General features: G+C 41.6%; 1 protein-coding gene across 4 annotated transcripts in view; it reads left to right on the plus strand.

Moving 5' to 3' along the window:
• The first annotated feature begins 3,815 nt into the window (after positions 1 to 3,815).
• Positions 3,816 to 21,737, plus strand: part of PPP1CB (protein phosphatase 1 catalytic subunit beta) — a 253,961-nt gene continuing 236,039 nt past the window's right edge. Inside the window, exon 1 of one of the 4 annotated variants that reach the window (XM_029592964.1) lies at positions 3,816 to 4,119. In XM_029592964.1, the coding sequence (XP_029448824.1) occupies positions 4,068 to 4,119 (52 nt within the window). In that variant the 5' untranslated portion in view covers positions 3,816 to 4,067. Of the gene's footprint in view, positions 4,120 to 4,352; positions 4,377 to 4,445; positions 4,525 to 21,737 lie in introns of those variants that run through there. The other 3 variants (XM_029592966.1, XM_029592963.1, XM_029592965.1) reach the window with 3 other exon arrangements.

Below are 21,737 nucleotides of genomic sequence, written 5' to 3' on the forward strand. Positions count from 1 at the left end.
GATATCCTGACACTTCAGAAGGGACTCAGTTTCCCTGCATGTTGTCTGTTTGTACTTTGTTACAGATTATTCTGGTTAGCTTGCTGAAGCTCAAGTTGACAAAGATAAAGAACAGTAAGCTTTTCCTCTTTGAGAGAGTGGACTTTGATTTCCTAGTGAGGACTCTTCCATCAACAGGATGACCTGGCCTGGACCAGAGGCCAAGAAGATCTGAAGAACCTCCCATTATTATGGACATTCTGATTTCTCTGAAAGGAAGGGTATTAATTATTTGATTTTTCAGTTGAAAAGGAAATACTATGTTTGATCATTGTGTAATAAAATTTCATATTGAAAATTGTTAGTGTTAGAAAAAAAAATTAAAAATGCTTCATAAAAATCTATAAAATGTTCAGAAAAAATTATATAAAAGTGGTATTCTTGATTTATTTATTGCATAATCAAATTTATAACTATTACCAGTAAAGTCTGTATTATACCTTCTAACTTGTTTTCTTTGTAGCTGATCTCTATTGGAAGTGCTCCTATATCCTGGTTTCCTTTGCAATTACTGGTTTTCCTTTAACAGGCCATGTGTAAGCATCTGAGGAGAAGATGAAGGAGAAGTTGGAGAGATCTTCCCCCTGGAGATCAAGTGATAAAGTGTATTTAGAAGAAAGTGTAAAGTGGTTAAGTACTCCTCCAGGATACATAGCAGTGGAATGGTGAGAGTCTAAGGAGTGTGGGTGACGACCCACTGGGTATGGTTTTCCCCTCTGGGGAACAAGTAAGAAATCAATTGGTAACTGGTTCTTCCCCTGGCAGAACAGAGAAGGCAAAGGTGCAAATGAAAATGAAGATGAAGGTGATAGAGGAAGGTGTATGTGTAATGTGTTGTAACTGTTATGTGTATCCAGGAAGGTCCTGAGCATTTTAACCTATGCTGGACATGGGTACTACTTGGAAGGGTCCCCCAAGTGATGAGGCCAAGTATCACAACATCTACCTGTATGTACAGAGCATTGGGAAAATTGGTTGGCCCCTGTCACATGGTAGGAGCAATGGATGGCCCACACCATTTTTTAAGATGGCGCCGGCAGTCCACTGCTCCTACTATGTGACAGAGGCCGGCCAATGACACCGATAGCCCCTGTCACACGGTAAGGGCAAAGGGCCATCGGCGCCATTTTGATTACTGGCAGCCGATGGCCCGAGAGCGGGAGATCGCTCCCGGGACCCCCACTGGACCACTAGGGACTTTCGGTAAGTCTTGGAGGGTCGGTCGGGCAAGTCTTGGGGGGTCAGGAGGGTGGGGGGTTGCAATTAATTAAATTTGAAGGGTTAGGGGTGGGGTTTTTTGGGGTTTTTTTTACAACCCCCTGTCTACCCCCCCCCCCCAGATTTTGGGCTTTGTTTCAGGGGGGAAGATGAAATAAAATCGGCCCGAACCACGGAAAAACGAAATTTCCTGTGGATGGCCGATAACGAAGACCGAACCAAAAAGTTCGGCCAAATCACATCTCTAATAGATAGCTCACAAGGTGTTAAATCTCAAGGAATGGAATTAAAGGTTTATAGTGGCGGACTGGAGTGTCCTGCCACACTTATCTCTGGTATGCACATTCAAGTGCATATTTCATCTGTACTTTACAATTTGCACTGGCTTCTGACTCAGTGGCATATAAAGTATAAAATTTCTGTTATGATACACCACCTACTTCAGATTAATTCTTTTCCATGGGCAAATGCTCTTTTTAAGATTTACACGCTTACTCGTAATCTGCGATCACAGTATACAGGATTGTTGGAGGTACCCTCTCATAAACTGGCCCGGTTTCAAGAGACCAGAGAGAGAACATTCTCTGTTGCAGCGCCACAGCTCTGGAATTCACTACCCAACCAGCTGTGACAAGAGATGAACACTAAAATAATTCAAGGCAGAACTGAAGAACTACTTGTTCAATTTGGCCTTCACATGATCACGTGTTCTAGTTGCTAATATTCTAGCTGGTATGAACAGCAGTTATTGAGTTAATGTGCTTTTTAAATTTTTATTTGTAGTGTATGCTATGTCTAAATGTTTATGTTTTTTTTTAATTGTAAATTGCCTAGAGTTTAGTACATTTGGTGATTCATATATTTTAATAAATTTTACACTGTACATAAATAAAAAATTGCTGGGAAGACTGGATGGAGTATTTTGGTCTTTATCTGCTGTCATTCACCTTGTTATTAGGTTAACAGGGGTAGCCAACTCTGGTCTTCCAATGCAACAAACAGGGTCTGAATTGAACTGGAGTGTACTGTAGCTCAATGATGAGGAGGGGGTTGGACTGGGTTTATTATAGCTCTATGAGATATAAAGTTTGAGTGGGATTGTACTGTTGCTTTCTTGGGGGATATTTAGACTAGGATTACTATAGCTCTGTGAGGAATGAGGTTTTAGAAGTATTGTACTATTTCTCTGTGGGGGAGGAGGGTTTAGTCTGGATTATAGCTGTATGAGGAGTGAGCCTTTAGTGGGATAGTAGTGTTGTGTTGTGTATGGGAAGGAGGCTGGACTGTGATTATTATAGGAGTGACGTTTTAGCAGGATTGTACTATTTCTCTGCGGGAAGGAGGGTTTAGTCTGGTAGTTCTATGAGAAGTGAAGTTTTAGAGGGATTGTACTATTTCCCTGTGGGGAGGAGGGTTTAATCTGGATTATAGATGTACAAGGAGTGAGTTTTTATTGGAATTGTACTGTTGCTTTGTGTCTGGGAAGGAGGTTGGAATACATTATTAGAGGAGTGACATTTTAGCAGGATTGTACTATTTCCCTGTGGGGAGGAGGGTTTAATCTGGATTATAGATGTATAAGGAGTGAGTTTTTAGTGGAATTGTACTGTTGCTTTGTGTCTGGGAAAGAGGTTGGAATACATTATTAGAGGAGTGACATTTTAGCAGGATTGTACTATTTCTCTGTGGGGGAAGGGTCTTAGCTAGGATTATTATAGCTCTTTGGGGAGCAAACTTTTATTGGGATTGTACTATTTCTCTGTGGGTGGGGGGATTTAGTCTAGATTATAGTTTTATCAAGCCCCAGGTTTTTGGTTTTTTTTTAATTTCTTTACTGAATTTTTCATGAAAGGAGAAAGCAATAGCAATACACAACGTTTACAGAACCTTTATGTACAACTCAACTCCGCTCGGTCAAGGAATGCAGAATTGTACTGTTTGCTCTGTGTGTGTTAGGGGAGGGGAGGTTAGACTACGATTATTATAGCTCTATGAGGAGTGAGATTTGAGCAGGATACTATCATTTCTCCGTGGGGGAAGGGTTTAGACTAGGATTATTCGAACCCTATGAAGTGTGAGGTTTTAGTGGGATTGTACCATTTCTCTGTGGGGGGGGGGGGGTTTGGACTAGGATTATTATAGCTCTATAAGGAGCAAGGTTTTAGTGGGATTCTATTTCTGTATGGGTGCGGGATTTAGTCTGGGTTTATAGCTCTATGAGGAGCGAGGTTTTAGCAGAAGTGTTTGTGTGCGTTGGGGGGGGGGGGAGGGGGGTAGACAAGGATTATTTTAGCTCTATGAGCCGTGAAATTTGAGCGGGATTATACCATAGATCTGCGGAGGAGGAGGGGGGGGGGGAGTTAGGGTAAGATTATTATATCCCTGGCAGGAGTGAGGTTCGAGCGGGATTGTTGTTGTAGTTGTGTGAGGCTGGAGCAGGACTTTAGCTCTTTGATGACGGGGGGGGGGGGGGTTGGGCTGATTTACAGTAAGATTATAAACGCAGCTGCGTGAGAGGGCGGGTTGCAGTAGGCTTGTGGTACTCTAGCTATGTGAGGGCCGGAGCGGTGTGCGCAGGCGCGCGACGGAGGCGGTTTTCCCTGCCCGGCTCCGAGCGGAGGCGGCGGCGGGTTATTCTTGGTTCGCCGCTGAGTGGCAGCGGGGAGGCGGAGGAAAGGAGAGGGGGGGTTGCGCGCTGGCTGCGGCGACGTCGGAGGCTGGAGCTCCTCCTCCTCTCTTCTTTCCTCAGTGCTGGAGGTTTATTATTTTTTTTTTTTATAAAGCTTGTTAGTGGGTTTTTTCAGTGCAAAATGGCGGATGGAGAGCTGAATGTCGACAGCCTCATTACCAGGCTGCTGGAAGGTGAGGCCGCGCGGCGGGGGTGGGAGCGGATGGGTCGGAGGGGGGAGAGAGAGAGAGAGAGAGAGAGGGGGGGGGTTTCTCTCCCGGGAAAAAGGCGGCTTCTCCCTTTTCCATTTCTGTGGCGGCAGCGGCGGCCGGGAAATTCCTCCCGTGGGGGAGAGGGAAGACGCCGGAGAAGGAGGGGGGGGGGGGGGGGAACCCGAGCGAAGGGAGAGGCGGCGGCGCTCCCCGGGCTCCGGAGAGTGGCGCCCTTCGAGGTGCGGGCAGTACTTAAATGTTCCTTTCAAGGCGGGGAAGCAGTAACCGGCTGGAAACATTGCCATTCCCGTGGGATTCGGTGCATGGTGCACGTATACATTCCGGGGCGCTGCTGCTGTATGTACAGGGCGGGAAGCCTTTTGCAGGGTGTGTACCGGCGATCGTGCACCATGAAAAAGCCGGGCAACCGTACGGGAAAACTTCCTCGGGCGCTCCCCCCCCCCCCCCCCCCCGATTCATGAGTCTTTCAGTATTGGGGTTGATGTGGACGGGAGGGCTCGTTACAGCCATTAAATAAATGAGCCCGTTTTTTATTTGTCTCTCTCTCTCTCTATTTTTTGTTGTTGTCCTCTTCCTCCCCTAATGGCGGAAACTTGGTTAAAATACGAAGATGGAGTCACATCTTTTGTCATGCATGATGTGCAGACGTGATTCCTGTAATCCCCCTCCTCCTCCCCTTCTGCTGGCCCTGAAAAGAACATGGCTGTCCTGTGAAAAGTGACCAACATCAGCCGCCTTAATCTTTTCATCCATTTCAAAGTCTTTACGGGCGAGGCGGTCTTATAATTTCAGCAAGGGTTTTTTTTTTCTAAGATCGATTTCTTACTATAATCTGAATGCGTTATCTTTTTATCATGCTATTTTTTCTTAATATTTACCTAGTACTGCAGTAATCTAATTTTTCTGCACTTTATAATACTTTTATTCCTTGTCGTACACTAGTATAATTTGCTATTGTAGGAGTAAACTGTGTAAGTCAATTTTCAATCCTGCTTTTCCCTGAAGGTAAAGTGAACTTCAGTCGTTCAGTTCTGCAGTGGTTTAGTTTATTTTATGATTCTTTTGTACCCTACTTTGAACAGTTGTTCATGATAAGGTGGGTAATATACATAAATGGATGTCCAAGGAGCAAGTTACTGTATATGACTGAGGGAAAACTCATGACTTCCATGTTTAACAAATTGGAAAATAATCATCGAAAAAATTGTATAAGCTATAATCTTTATTTTTGTTTCTGTATTTAATGACTGTGTAATTGGAAGTTGAAATTTTTATACAGTATCTTGCACTTTACATTTTTTTGGGTGAATGATTCTCCTTTCTAAAACAAACATGGGAAATTTATGTTGGTATGATATAGCTGTAAAACTATTGGATACACAATGGCTTTGAGAGTATTGTGACAAAATGAACAATGAGTAGCTTTTTGTTGCATTTAGTGCAACAAATCATATGTTCATAGTAAGATTTTATGGATTTCATTAGTGATGGATATGTAGAAAAATAGGTCAATAAAAGAATTGTAGGTAATATCTTTTCATTGGGCTAACTGAAAACTAGTCAAAATATTTTAATTCCTTTCATCTGGTAAAAGCAAAATAAACCGGTAATGCAAAAGATGTTACCCTGGTATATAAGTAAATGGTTGCCTTTCTGGTTCTTTTTTGCCTGAACTAAGTATAGCTCCCAAAATCTGGTCAGAAATATTAGTCCAATAAAATATCTCTTAACTATTTTGTTAAACTTTATTTCTTTGAAAACTAGACTTGTTTGCTGTGCCTGAGGACTTAGTATGGCATCCCCATCAGGGAATATATTTAAGTTTAGCAATGATAAATGATTAAGCATTATGCTTGTATGTTATCTTACCACAGACAGCTAAAAAGGTAACTTGCCCATTATGCAGTTACAGTAGGTGTTCTTAAAGAGCTGCTTTTTATTTCTCAATCTTGGAGTTTTTTAAACTTACTGAGTTACTCCTTTAAATATGCTAGTCTGAAAGTTTGTTTTAATTCATCTTCCATTTTGAGTTGTTTTGGATGTTTGAGGTCATTCTTGGCAAAAAGTTATCAAATGTTTTATAAATAAATATTTAATTGGTACGCATCTGCTAACTTGGATATTTTGGTAGATTGATATGTACTATAATTTTGAGATGCAATCAGATTTTATTTTCATTTTTTCCTCTTCATGTTTGTGTGCAATAGGTTTATAGCATGCATTAAATGATTTTTTATTGAATGTTTTATGTAACCAACTGATTGTGTCCTTATGATCCATACTGGTATGTGTATGTAAATCAAAACATTTCTGAAGATTGCTTAGTTATTTTTTAACAGAGGCAAACTCAATTATGGATTATAAAAGACAAAAATATTGTGGTTGTCTGAAGGGAGCATAAGCTAGTCACAGATTTGAGTTAATCCATTAAAGAGGTATAATTTACAGCCTGTTCTTCATTTCTACAAAAGACAGACATTTTGTGTTTTTTCAGGTACACTTGTCTAAATTTTAAATAACATTTTCAGAATTTTTGTTTGGAAATTCCATTCAAAGGCTAGTTCTAGCTAGTGAAGACAGATCAGTTTTTGTAAATTGGATGTAAATTAGGAATACTTTGAATCACTGCTGGAATTGTAGTAAAGATCCCTGGGCAATACAATTTTAGAATAGTGATCTTAATTGGAATAATAATTACATGTCTGTGTTAAACCATTTTTAGTTCTTCAGTCTTTTTCTTTCTGTGAAATAAAGTTAAATTGTGTGTGTCTTGATATGTAAGTGCAAAAAAACCTTTTGACTCACTTTTTTATATGAACAGCAAATGGCACAGTTTTGCAAACTTAATTTATAAGATGGCATTTAAAGGAAAGTTTGGATGTTTTCTCTCTAGAGTTATGTTCTCATTCAAAATCACTAGGGAAAGATCTAAGACAAAAAGCATATTGTTCCCATTTGCTTAATGCTTTTGGGAGAACACTGAATTCTCACGGCATAAGCTGCTACTTTTGTTATTTACAACCTGTGGTAAGGTTGGGGTATATTGGCAGGGCTTTGTGGGGGAACTTGAATTGTCACTGGTTGTGCTGTATTTGCCAGATGAATGAAGAGAGGAGTATTTTGATTTCCAGTATTGGCAGTCTAGTGTCTTTTTTTGCCATCACTAAATTTATTAGTAAAATTAAAATTTTAAAGAAGTAGCTTTTGGTGCTAAGTGAATAAGAGATCATAGCATCTTAATTGATTTTGAAAATACTTTGTGCAGCTACTTCTAACAATAATAGAGGAAGGTTGCCCTGTGCCTGCATTGCCAGTATGTGAACTGAATACTGCCCCCTTCTCTATATGGAACTTGAGCCTGTTCTGGAAGGGAAGTTGTGGCGGTGGATGGCACACTTACCCTCTCCCTGCCTGGCTAGGAAGACATTGGTAGCAGTGAACAGTGCCCATCCTGGAGCCTGAACTGAATGGCATGCTTTGAATTATGTGCTTCAAAGCACAATGCTTGGGCCATAGGGGAGGAGGGAGGCTGTGCCAGAGACGCTTCAAGGTTGGCCAATAGGTGGAGGGGAGTGAACTGGGGTAAGTGAAGGGTTTGGGGGGAGAGTAAACCAGGGTAACAGGGGCTTGTGGGTGATGGAAAACCACGGGTGGGGAGAGAAAGTGAATGTGGAAAACTGGGGGAGCGAATTGGGGATGGGGAGAAAGTAAACTGGGGTGGGGGAGTAAACCTGGGTGAGTAAGGGCTTCATGGGGGGGGATCAGGATCAGTGAATTTTTAGGGTGATGGCAGGAAGTGAATGAGGGAGAGTGGGGTCGATAAGGGGATGGGGGGGGGGGGGTTCTACTATCACACAATTACACATTTTCTTCACGTCATAGTACTTCCTCATTCTTGGACAGGCTTTTACTACTAGTATTCTATAACATCAGTTGGCTAGATGTTCTTACTAATCTTGAATGAAGGGAATTGGGAGACAATTTCAGCACCGGGCTAGAAAGCAAAAGAAACTAACTGGCTTAATGTGCATGCCACTTAATTTCCTACCATATTTGGATATTGGCAGGGAGCCCCAAGTAACTCTAAATTCCATAGACGTGGTAGGGGTGAAGCTTGTTGGGAGCAGATCTTGTAGTACAGTACTAGCAAAATAAAATGTGATAAATCACTCAGCAAAACAGTCATTAAGGTTCCCTATTTTTGTTCTGATTTTGTGCATGCTTGAAGAGACCAGTGATGAGTTTCTGAAAGCTGTTCCAATGGAATCACTTACCATGAGTCTAAAGATGTTGGGGGTGGGGTCCTTTATAAAACTAGAAAACACGTTGTATCAGGCTTTTATCTTTTTTATGTATCAAGTAGTACTTAACTTATGTTTCCGCTTAATATTTTATATTGTATATATTTTTATATATTTTACTTCGGACCTTCATACCACCCCGAGGTTGAACAAGTTCATAATTTTCACTTGTATATTCGCTGCTTGGAGTCGCATTTAATAATTGGTCCACTAATCCCCCCCCCTTTTTTTTGGGGGGGGGGGGGAAACATGACAAATTTTTCTTTTGATAAAAAAAAAAATTACAGAAGATGGTAGGTCCCTTTCTTGATGTGACCATAGTCTGACATGAAATCACGTTTCGTGTGCTGCTGCCTCAGGGACTCTTTTTAGTTTGAATCACTACTGTCACAGTCTCCGGATATTTGTTTCATTTCAGCTGGAAGGTCCATCATCCATCGATTCTCTTCTATAAGAAAATTACTTTAATTTCACATTTGATGCAGACGCATGCACATCGCGGACAACCAGCGAGAGCTCTCTAACAGAGCTGCTTACCTGACGCTACCACCATTTTCTTTCCTTGGTGTTTAGGTGCTGTCAGGTTGAAAGCGAGTCTAATTTATGTGTGAGGCTCACAAGTCTCACGTAGCTATTGACATGCTATAATTAACAGACATGGAAATCACATGAACTGGACCCATTCTATCTCCTTGTTTAAACCCTTCAGTGTAACTGATTATAATTGATAGATCCAGTTATTCTTGCTGCCTAAGTCTCTTCACCCTGTCTCCTCTCCAATGCGGTGGAACTATTTCCAATACTGTCCATCGTACATCTTCAAATGTGTGATTAAACACTTTAAAATGGACTACTAAGGGTTCCTCTTATTTTACCTGTTTTCAGACAACTTTTATGTTCTGTCAATCTGGTGCGAATTTGACATTTCGTCATTCCCACATATGTAAGGTGGCACGGGCAAAATATTGCGTAAATTACAAAAGTTGTATGACAATTGAATTCACTTGGCAATGTGATTATCTGACGCGACGGTGTTTTGATAGTTGTGCTGATCTTAATGGGCAGAAAACACATTTTGAACATGTTTTAACAGTCTCGACCGGAGGATTGTCACAGCTAGCGTGAACCACACTATCTTTATTTGAGCCTCTAGAAAAGGCAATCCTAATTGATTCTTTAAAACAAGGGTGAATTTCTTGAAGAATAGCCCAATGTTTCCGAATGGCTCGGCTGATTGAGGCAGATGCTAATGTATGTCTCATCACCAAGGTGTTTGCGGGTTGGATTTCCCCCTCCACTGGTTTTTTGCAAAAATAAATGTTCTCTGTTGGCATATAGGGCTTGACGATATGCTGATTTAACGCAGGACACGGATATCCTCGTTGCAGAAACCTTTCCCGCCATGTGTTGGCTTGAATTTTATAATCTGCCCAATCCGTACATAGTCTCCTTAGTCTCAGGACCTGGCATATGGGGAGATAGCTTTCATCCAGTTAATTTTAAAAACAATCATATCGTAACAAATTATTGTGTTCATTCATTTTGTGGAAAATACTGGTTTTTGAAGGGAGTGATCATGCCTAGAGATCAGAATATCAAGGTACGCTGCCTGTTGGTAATGGAAATTAATGGTAAACTTGAAGCATGTGTCTAAATTGTTCAACCAGGAATGAAATTCTAACAGTGCAGAGTGTGGACCGACCCAAATGATGAAGACGTCATCTATATATCTTTTCCAGCACTTCAAGTGCTGGCTCCATGCACACTCGTAGATGTAAAGGGCTTCCCACTTTACATATGTGGGAAGGACGAAATGTCAAATTCGCACCAGATTGACAGAACATGAAAAACGGGTTAAAATAGAGGAACCCTTAGTAGTCCATTTTAAAGTGTTTAATCACACATTTGAAGATGTACGATGGACAGTATTGGAAATAGTTCCACCGCATTGGAGAGGAGACAGGGTGAAGTGGCTTAGGCAGCAAGAATAACTGTGGATCTATCATTTACACTGAAGGGTTTTAAACAAGGAGATAGAAATGGGTTCAGTTCATGTGATTTCAATGTCTGTTAATTATAGCATGGGACCCAAAAAACAAAAAGGAAGGCGATCTATAAAAACTGTCAGGCTGAAAAAATAAAATAGATGCCAGATGTCTAAGTATTTAAAATGTTATTAATAAAAATAAGTATTAATAACATTTTAAATAATTAGACATCTGGCATCTGTGTTTTTTTTCCCCAACCTGTTAATTATAGCATGTCAATAGCCACGTGAGACTTGTGAGCCTCACACATAAATTAGACTCGCTTTCAACCTGACAGCACCTAAATGCCAAGGAAAGAAAATGGTGGTAGTGTTGGGTAAGCAGCTCTGTTAAAGAGCTCTCGCTAGTTGTCCGCGATGTGCATTTGTTGTTTTTTGTGCAAGTGTCTGCATCAAATGTGAAATTTAAGTAGTTTTCTTATAGAAGAGATACGATGGATATGATGGATCTTTCAACTGAAATGAAACAAATATCACTGGGCAACAATTTTTCACAAAAGTCATGTTACGGAAATGAAATTAGTCAATTCTTATACATTTCCATGTGCTAAACATGAATGTGACTGTGAAAATGCAAAATTGGCTCTAGTTTTTTTGTAATATGCAATAATATAATTGTATCTTGAATTGTATGCCAATAGTAGGAGACCTACGGTTAATACCGTTTGAAAAATGAAGTCATAGACTACGTCTTAGATTTCTTTGCTTGTCTCTTGTACACCTGTTCGGGAGCATCTCTGCGGAGTGTCTAGCAGTAGTCAGCCAGCATGAATATTTCAAATGCTCACCCTTTCTGACTGGGCTTCATATAGTACACTGCTGACGTCAGCTTCCTCAGCAGCAGCATGGCAGTAGAACTGCATTGCATCAGAAGATGATGTAATAAACTATATGTACCACTATTTGATTTTTCCCTTCCATTGTTTCCACTATTACCCCTCCTCCCCCCCCCCCCCCCCCCCCCCCCCCCCGGTTAAATAAGTTTATTGTAAAACACTGTTGCATATTTTCGTTAACAGTTTATTGTAAAGTTTATTGATTATTGTAAATGTTTTTTGTAAAGCACTGTTGCATATGTTCTAGTTTGCACAGCTGCAATGTTTGTTATCTGTGAACCGATGTGAGGTTACTAAACAAATGTCGGTATATAAAAACTGCAAATAAATAAATAAACTCTGGATGATGTGTGCATGAGGGTATTATGCAATATTACATCATTCAAGGCTTATTTACAGTCCTGGATAAATTTACATGACTAAACATAGAAAGTGAACTATATTAAATATCTTCAAAACGAGAGCCAATAAAAACTTTTCCTGGTCATATTCGTGTTCAGCACATCAAGATACTACAGAGTAGGACCTTTTTAGGTCAGTAACGCTTTCATTGTTGCCCAGTGTATCCGGAGACTGTGACAGTAGTGATTGAAACAAACTGAAGAGTCCCTGAGGCAGCAGCAGCACGAAAAGTGATTTCATGTCAGACTCTGGTCACTTCAAGAAAGGGAAGTACCATCTTCTGTATTTTTTCTTCAAAAAAGAAAACTTTTTTTCATGTTTTCCCAAAAAAAGGGATTAGTGGACCAATTATTAAAGGTGACCCCAAGCAGTGAATATACAAGTGAAAATTATGAACTTGTTCAACCGCAGGGTGGTATGAAGGTCCGAAGTAAAATATATACAATATAAAATATTAAGCGGAAATATGTTAAGTACTATTTGATACATAACGATAAAAGCCTGATACATGTTTTCTAGTATGACTTATTTGTTGATCGTGGGACAAATTCGATATTTAATATTGGTCCTTTTTAAAACCCCATGCAAGCATCACCCTGATACATGTAAAATGTAAATACAGTACACACAGGAAGAATGGATTCGGGTGGGGGGGAAGGACATTTTTTTTAAAGGGGGTATGATCATAATAAAAAGTAAACACTGCCAGTTAGCCAGGGCTTTGAATACCTAGGTTGGGTGGTAAATTATTCAAAGAGCAGGCAATAGTACATGTATTCCTAACCCAAAAAAGGGTTGATACAATAGTGGCACATATTTTAAAAAGGGCTCCAGGGGCGATCCGGAAACTACAGACCGGTTAGCCTGACTTCAGTGCCAGGAAAAATAGTGGAAAGTATTCTAAACATCAAAATCACAGAACATATAGAAAGACATGGTTTAATGGAATAAAGTCAGCATGGCATTACCCAAGGCAAGTCTTGCCTCACAAATCTACTTTTCGTTTTTGAAGGAGTTAATAAACATGTGGATAAAGTTGAACCTGTAGATGTAGTGTACTTGGATTTTCAGAAGGCGTTTGACAAAGTTCCTCATGAGAGGCTTCTAGGAAAACTAAAACGTCATGGGATAGGTGGCTATGTCCTTTCATGGATTACAAACTGGCTAAAAGACAGGAAACAGAGTAGAATTAAATGGACAATTTTCTCAGTGGAAGGGAGTAGGCAGTGGAGTGCCTCAGGGATCTGTATTGGGACCCTTACTTTTCAATATTTATAAATGATCTGGAAAGAAATATGACAAGTGAGGTAATAAAATTTGCAGATGATACAAAATTGTTCAGAGTAGTTAAATCACAAGTAGATTGTGATAAATTGCAGGAAGACCTTGTGAGGCTGGAAAATTGGGCATCAAAATGGCAGATGAAATTTAATGTGGATAAGTGCAGGGTGATGCATACAAGGAAAAATAACCCATGCTATAGTTACACAATGTTGGGTTCCATATTAGGAGCTACCACCCAAGAAAGAGATCTAGGCATCATAGTAGATAACACATTGAAATCGTCTGTTCAGTGTGCTGCAGCAGTCAAAAAAGCAAACAGATTGTTGGGAATTATTAGAAAGGGAATGGTGAATACAACAGAAAATGTCATAATGCCTCTGTATCGCTCCATGGTGAGACCGCACCTTGAATACTGTGTACAATTCTGGTCACCACATCTCAAAAAAGATATAATTGCGATGGAGAAGGTACAGAGAAGGGCTACCAAAATGATAAGGGGAATGGAACAGCTCCCCTATGAGGAAAGACTAAAGCGGTTAGGACTTTTCAGCTTGGAGAAGAGACGGCTGAGGGGGGATATGATAGAGGTGTTTAAAATCATGAGAGGTCTAGAATGGGTAGATGTGAATCGGTTTTTTACTCTTTCGGATAATAGACTAGGGGGCACTCCATGAAGTTAGCATGTGACACATTTAAAACTAATTGGAGAGAGTTTTTTTACTCAACGCACAATTAAACTCTGGAATCTGTTGCCAGAAGATGTGGTTAGTGCAGTTAGTATAGCTGTGTTTAAAAAAGGATTGGATAAGTTCTTGGAGGAGATGTCAATTACTTGCTATTAATTAAGTTGACTTAGAAAATAGCCACTGCTATTACTAGCAATGGTAACATGGAATAGACTTAGTTTTTGGGTACTTGCCAGGTTCTTATGACCTGGATTGGCCACTGTTGGAAACAGGATGCTGGGCTTGATGGACCCTTGGTCTGACCCAGTTTGGCATGTTCTTAAATGTGACCATTTTGGTCTCAAAATGTTAACTTTTGGGGCCTACTGTGGCCACCTTGGATTTAGTTCCATGGGTCAGGGCTCACATGCATTCCCTACAGTTGTGCTTGCTGCCCTGTTGGTCCCCAAAATCTTAGAAATATGAAATGCATCTGCTCATACTACTCCTGGTAAGAGAGAGCTTGAAATGGTGGGCCATGCCCTCAAATTTGTTGAAAGTAATAGATTTGGAGTATGTGAGTGCAGTTGCTTGTGGTTTCGCTGTTGTGATCTAGTGAATCTGTGCCTCTGGTCCATAAACAGGTTAGTCTTGGTAGAGTTCCTTCCCTTAGTAAAAGTAAGGTCAGTTGGACAATGTCTCAGCAGTCACTTGCTCTCTATCCAGTCTGGCCAATCCAGACATATGAGTTGCCCTTCGACCAGCAGATGGAGACAGAGAAAAACAGGTGCACTGACACAATCGCTTATAGGCATCCATGTTATCCTCTGTCTCCGGCAGATGTAGTCGAGCATTATGTGGTGTTACTGCAGGCCAGGTAGGCTGGGTGAAAAGGAAACCTTTTCGGCTGAGCAGCTCCTGAGGTGAAAGTTGTCTCCTTTCCTCAGTTGAGCACTGCTCCAGGTTAAATCTGTGGCTTCTGTTTCAACTCCTGAGGTGAAAGTGTTGGTGCCCTCGCTCAGCAGAGCATGGCAGTGGGAGCAGAGGGCTACCAATTGGTGAGGGTCTTGGTTCCCTTTCTCTCCATTCTCTTCTCCCTTTTTTTTTCTACTCCCCTGGTTTAAGCCTCTGCTCTATCCCTTCTTGCCTGCTTCTATTTCTACCTAAGGCTGCTGAGCTGGAGCTAAGGGATAATAAAGTAAAAAAACAAAAGAGAAGCAAGGCACCTTAGTATGCATTGGAAGCAGGATGTCTGGGCCCTTTCCCTACAGTGAGAGAGTCCGGGAAGGGGCAGTCTGGGGCAGGAAGATTCATGGACAGGGTGGATGAATTTTGTGTTTGGGGGGGGTGGGGCTGTCTTGCTACTCTGCTGGTCGTGCTCGCTACGGCAGTGCTGGTTTACCACAAGAGGGAAGACGTTGCACAGCTCAAAAGTTGAATTTGTGCAGCCGGTGAAATGTCAGAAAACCATTTCCGGGAGGCATGGCCAAGCTGTGCCACGGCTGTTCTGAGGTAGAGGCAGGGCACAGAGATAACTATTCCTCCTCCCCCCCCCCCCCCCCCCCCCCCCCTAGGGGTAAGTGATGCAGAAGGAACTTCTGGACCTTTGTTTCCTGTGGCAGACAGTAGCCCTAAGGTGGCCATTTTAGACTTGCAAGTGTTAGAAACAAATGCAGACTCCCTGTTCTTGATCCCTCTGTGCAGCAATACTCTGTAGAAGCATTTTCAGCAGCTACAGGGATTCCTGCAGGGCTTTCTCCGATGGAGGCTTTGTGGGCTGCTATGTTCTGGGAATTTTTAAAGTGCATGAGGCAAGTTTTTACTTTGAGACACAGTTCAGTCCATCGGTCTGCTCCAGGTTTTGTTGCCTCCCTCTCTTCTGGCAGCTAAGAAGGCCAAGGCTGGGAAGCGGGGAGGGGCATATGTGAGGAATCCCTCTTGGTATCTGAGAACTCTCTGGAGGGTTTCATATATTTCAGGAGCCCGGAGCACAGGAGGGCTTGGAAAGGCAATACCCTCCAGAGGAAGAGGATAACTCTACCATGGGCTTTCATATGGACAAACTGCCATTTGTGATTTCTCAGATGAGCACCTTGGGTTTAGCAGAGAACAAATCAAAGTAGCCTGTGGTTTCCAAAGAAGATCCCGTTTTAATCGGCCTTAAGCCTTCTAGGTCCCTCCCTCTGCATAACTCAGTGCATGACTTGATTGATCTGGAGTAGATTTCAAGGACGGATGTGCTTTGTATCTTTTGGCCTCTCAGGAACAGGAAAAGATCCATTTCCCTAAGGTTTACAGGTTTCTCTGAAAAGGTAATTGGATATTTATTAAAATATCTTTTCATTATATTATTTGTCAGCAATAGAATAGAAAGTTACTAGCATTGTTCCCCAATTTATCACATTTGCTGAGGAGTCCTCCAAAAAATTGGAGAGATCTCCCCCCCCCCCCCCCCCCCGAAACATATCTGATCTTACATTTTCATTCCTAGATTTGGGGAGGAAATAACAATTGTTAACAGTTGGAGATTGCTCCAAAGTAAAACAAAGGTTTCAACCATAAATTTTTTAAAAGTAATGAGGGGTTTTCCTCCCCCCCCCCCTCATTATTCTAGGAAAATTTAAAAATCTTAGGTTGAAACGTTTGGTATTATTTTCAAGCATTTCTATTCTTCTAAACATTGCTTCTCTATCTTTTACTACTGCTGCAGTAAATTCTAAGGCTTTCCTCTCCTGGTTTTCAAGATATTTAATCCTATCATTGGATTCTTTAATTTGTTTTTGAGTTATATGAAATTCCTGCTGACTTTTCTCATGTAACCTATCCATCTTCCCTTCCCGTAAGGGCAGGGTTAGGGTTTTTCCTGCCCCTCCCTTACCCCTTCTTTTTCACAACAAGAAATTACTAACTTTATGATCTCACCTATACTGCAAAATAAAGGTGCTGAATATTTATTTATTTATTTATTTCTTTATGGTTTTTATATACCGGAGTTCCTGTATACAATACATATCACTCCGGTTCACAGTTAACAGTAATAACTACTGCCGGGTGGCAGTTTACAAGGAACAAATCTTGGAACAAAAAACAGAAAATTGGTCTAAGTAAATAAGAAAAACAAACTAACTAGGCTAACTATAAACATATGAATAAGGCAATTTATAATCTTGGATAAATAAGGCATAGGGATAAATACATTAGAACAAAAGGACAGGGATTGTATTTCCTTCTAGATCTTAGCTCTCTGGGAATGCTTGCAGGAATATCCTGATGTACCAGGAGGTCAGGGGGGAGGACCTCCTGTGTTGGCAGAGGAGGCTTCCTTAAGCCCTAACATCGGGCTACCACCAGTTCAAAGGATGAGGGAAAGCCTTCCTGACTAAACTGTGAATGAGAACTGAGATTCTGGTCTAATTGCGGGAAATTATCAATCCCGCAAAGAAAGTCTAGATGAAAAAAATGACAATTTGGCTACCCCTCTAAGTTTAGAAGGGGAAGAAAAATTGTCTCAGGCAAGCCCAGTAATTGGAGGGAGAGATCTCTTGCCCAGTTGCCAGTTATCAGGCATGCTAACCCGTCCTGCGCTGGTAACTATGGACACATTGTGGGATATAATGGCAGGCATGACGATAAATATTTATTTATTTTTATATACCGACATTCATTGGTGTATATCACAACGGTTTACATTATAGCTAGTGGAATAATAAGACTAAGATTTCTTATTGATACATTATAACATTGTAACATTATAACATGGTGACATGATAACCTAGTAGCATTATATCGCATGATAACATTTATAGCAGGAATATAATAACATTGTGGAATTTTACCAGAATAGCAATATAACGGGGGGGGGGGGGGGGGGGAGCAGGATGGGATTAGATTATGCGGGGTGGGCCTACATGGAGGTCGTTGGACAGGGGGAGGATGCAATGTGAACAGGAGCTTATTAATGAGGATAGGAAATGAAAGCTAGTAGTTTGAAGCTAGGTCTCGGCTGGGGAGTATCTATTGCATGTTGAAGGATTGGGAGGATAAGACATCATGGCAAGATAAACTTAGTCTGATAGGGAGGAAGCATACAATGTGGAATATTAAATTAATGAGGGAATTTTCGTATGGGTAGGGAAAATGCAGGGAGACATAGTGGTATAAAGACGTGACATTGCGTCAAGTAGAAAAGGGAGGGTGTAGGAAGGTGGGTGGGAGGGGGCTGGGCTGGGGATCCGGGGGGTGGGTGGGGAAAAAATTGGAGAAGGGATGGGGGGGAGGGGGGCGCAGGGAATGATAGATTAGTTCCAGGATGCACTGGATAGGAAGATTCTCTGCTTAAAGAGGCTTTTGAAATGGCAAGAATGGCACTGCAGATTGTGGCATGTATGGATTTCATGACCAGATCTCTCTTGGCTTGCTTGGCAGGCGCAGGAGGAGTTTTAAGCTCTAGTGATGCGGAGACTGATTTCCAATTGGAACCAGGTGCAGTGTATTTGGCAGATGCTTCTTTTGACTCTGCATACTACAGCAAGATGTATGGTATACATTGTAGCTGTATGCTGGTTGCTGTGGCAGTGAAACTAACCAATGGATTCAATTTCTAAATCTAAGATTTCCTTTAATGGTTGTTTGGAGAGAATTTGGAGATGGTCAAAGGCCTAGGGGGATTTCATGGCATCCAGAGGACAGGCCTAGGACTAAGGGCTGTTTGTCTTAGTTCTGAGCTAGATTCCGCGATTCATGTCACTTCAAAGCAGGTGGAACTTCTGCATCGCAGCTTTATTAGTCCTCTGGCAGATTTCAGTACTTTTGTCCAACCAAGCGAGGAAGTGCCTCTGGAGCTGTGGAGCACCTCCCATAATTACCAATGAGTCCAGGGGGACCTAGCGTCCAATTCAAGAGAGAGACGATTGCTTATCCTATTTTTATTGAAATTGGTTCCACATTACGACTGATTTAATGGTTTTTGGATATTATCTGGGAAGGGTACACCTTGGAGTTCTCTTTTGCCAATTACAGATGCTTTTATCGTATCCCCCTATCGCTCCTCTCAAAAGAAGGCAATAGGGCTGATGCTAGATCTTTTCTCCATCTTTGGGCAGTGGTTCCGAGGTCCTACTGAGGACATGGCTGTTATTCCATATATTTCATTGTTCCAAGAAAAGTACTATGGTTTGACGCATCCTGGATCTGATGTGGGTCATGAGATTTCTCAAGGTCTTATTTTCAGATGGAGACTTTGAAGTTGGTCATAATGATGGTATGGCAGGGAGAATTCCTAATGTCATTGAACCTCACAGAGGCATATCTTCATATCCTTATTCAAGAATGTCACCAGAAATACCTATTATTTGTGGTGTTGTCATTTTCAATTTCAGGCTCTGCCTTTCGGGTTATCTATGGCTCCACAAACCTCAAAGATTGTGGTAGTGGTGGCTGCAGCATGGCTCATAAGGGCAAAGTTAGAATAGGAAAGTGTTTTGGCCACCAGGAGAGGGGTTGAGATGCTGCAGAGCCTAGATTGTGTGGTGAATTTCTTAGAGCTTTCTGCTATTCTTGCAAGAGCTAGAGTACCTAGGGGCTCTGTTCAACATGAGACTGTTAAATATGCCTGACAGATCGAGTCTCCAAGCTGCAGGTGCAGGGCTTGCTTACAAACAGGTTATTGACAGTTTGACATTATCTGCAGCTGTTGGGTTCTGTGGGTGAGAGCGCACATGTGGTCACTTCGTAGAGCCTTGTGGGTGGGATCTACAATCTCAGGATTACTGGAAGAAGTCAGTGCTGGAGAAGGTCCAAATCAGCTTGCATTTGTGGTTGGAGCCCAGGAATTTATCTGGTGTGGACCTCGAGCCTCCAGCCTGGGTAATATTGACGACAGATACCATCATTTTGGGCTGGGGAGCCTGTCATAGGTGTCAGGTTGCTCAGGGTCAGTGATTGCTGAAGGAGGCAACATAGTCCAATCATCTGGAGTCCAGGGTGATTTGACTGGCTCTGCAGAGTTTTGTATCCATCTTTTGAAATCAGGCCATCAGGGTAATGTCAGATAATGCCGCGGCAGTAGCATATGTGACTCAAGGAGGGACAAAGAGTCCTCAGGTGCCTGAGGAACTAGATTTACTGATTTCTTTGGACAGAAGAGAATCTGAAGATTTCAGCCTCACGCATTGCAAGAGTGGAAAATGTTCAGGTGGATTTCTTCAGTCGATGTGCTTGATCCAGGGAAATGGTCCTTGACTATTCGATCAAAAACGTCTTGAGATGACAGGTGAGGTCTTCCCTTTGTGGACCTGATGGCAATGGACACGAATGCAAAAGTGTGGAAGTTTTTAAGAACATAAGAAATTGCTATGCTGGGTCAGACCAAGGGTCCATCAAGCCCACCATCCTGTTTCCAACAGAGGCCGAACCTGGTAATTACCCAAACACTAAGAAGATCCCATGCTACTGATGCAATTAATAGCAGTGACTATTCCTTAAGTAATAGCAGTTAATGGACTTCTCCTCCAAGAACTTATCCAAACCTTTTTTTGAAACCAGCTACACTAACTGCACTAACCACATCCCCTGGCAACAAATTCCAGAGCTTAATTGTGCGTTGAGTGAAAAAGAATTTTCTCTGATTAGTCTTAAATGTGCTACTTGCTAACTTCATGGAATGCCCCCTAGTCCTTCTATTATCCGAAAGTATAAATAACAGATTCACATCTACCCGTTCAAGACCTCTATCATATCCCCCCCCCCCCCCCCCTCAGCCATCTCTTCTCCAAGCTGAACAGCCCTAACCTCTTCAGCCTTTCCTCATAGGGGAGCTGTTCCGTCCCCCTTATCATTTTGGTTGCCCTTCTCTGTACCTTCTCCATCGCAACTATATCTTTTTTTGAGATGCGGCGACCAGAATTGTACACAGTATTCAAGGTGCAGTCTCACCATGGAGTGATAGAGGCATTAAAACATTTTCCGTTTTATTAACCATTCCCTTCCTAATAATTCCTAACATTCTGTTTGCTTTTTTGACTGCTGCAGCACACTGAGCTGACGAATTTAAAGTATTATCCACTATGTATTATCCACTATGATGCCTAGATCTTTTCAGATCATATATATATGACCAAGGGGTTAAAGGGGCTCTTAGGGAAGATAAGGCCATTGTAGAAAGACTAAATTAATTCGTTGCTTCCGTGTTTACTAATGAGGATGTTGGGGAGATACCAGTTCCAGAGATGGTTTACAAGGGTGATGAGTCATGGGAACTGAACCAAATTACTGTGAACCAGGAAGATCATATATATAGGATCTGAAAAGAAACATAGAAATGACGGCAGAAGAAGACCAAATGGTCCATCCAGTCTGCCCAGCAAGCCATGCACTCTTTTTTTTTCTCATACTTGTTACGCCTGGCTTTTAGTACCCCTTAGTTCCATTTCCCCCTCCTCCCCACCACCAATGTAGAGAGCAGTGCCGGAACCACATCCAAGTGAATATCTAGCTTAATTAGGGGTAGTAACCGCAGCAATAAGCAGGCTACACCCATGCCTTTGTCCACCCAGACTATGTAATTCAGACCTTGTTGGTTGTTGTCCATAAAAAAGGAATAAGAAGTGAGGTTATCAAAGTTGCAGATGATCAAAATTATTCAGAGTAGTTAAAACACAAGCAGATTGTGATATATAGAGAGAGAGAGACACACACACATGCGCAGGTCCAAGTACTGATCCCTGAGGCACTCCACTGTTTACTCCTTTTCCACTGAGAAAATTGACTATTTAATCCTACTCTCCGTTTCCTGTCTTTTAACCAGTTTGTAATCCACGAAAGGACATCGCATCCTACCCCATGACTTTTTAGTTTTCTTAGAAGCCTCTCATGAGGGACTTTGTCAAATGCCTTCTGAAAATCCAAATACACATCTACCGGTTCACCTTTATCCACATGTTTCTTGTTTTATCTATCCTTCCTACTGCCTATTTATTTTACCCCCCGCCCAGTTACATTCTCCTTGTTGAAATGTATTTTCCAAGCTTTAAGTTATTATGTGAAC

This window comes from Rhinatrema bivittatum, chromosome 3 (genome assembly GCF_901001135.1).
Source record: "Rhinatrema bivittatum chromosome 3, aRhiBiv1.1, whole genome shotgun sequence".
NCBI classification, from domain to species: domain Eukaryota; kingdom Metazoa; phylum Chordata; class Amphibia; order Gymnophiona; family Rhinatrematidae; genus Rhinatrema; species Rhinatrema bivittatum.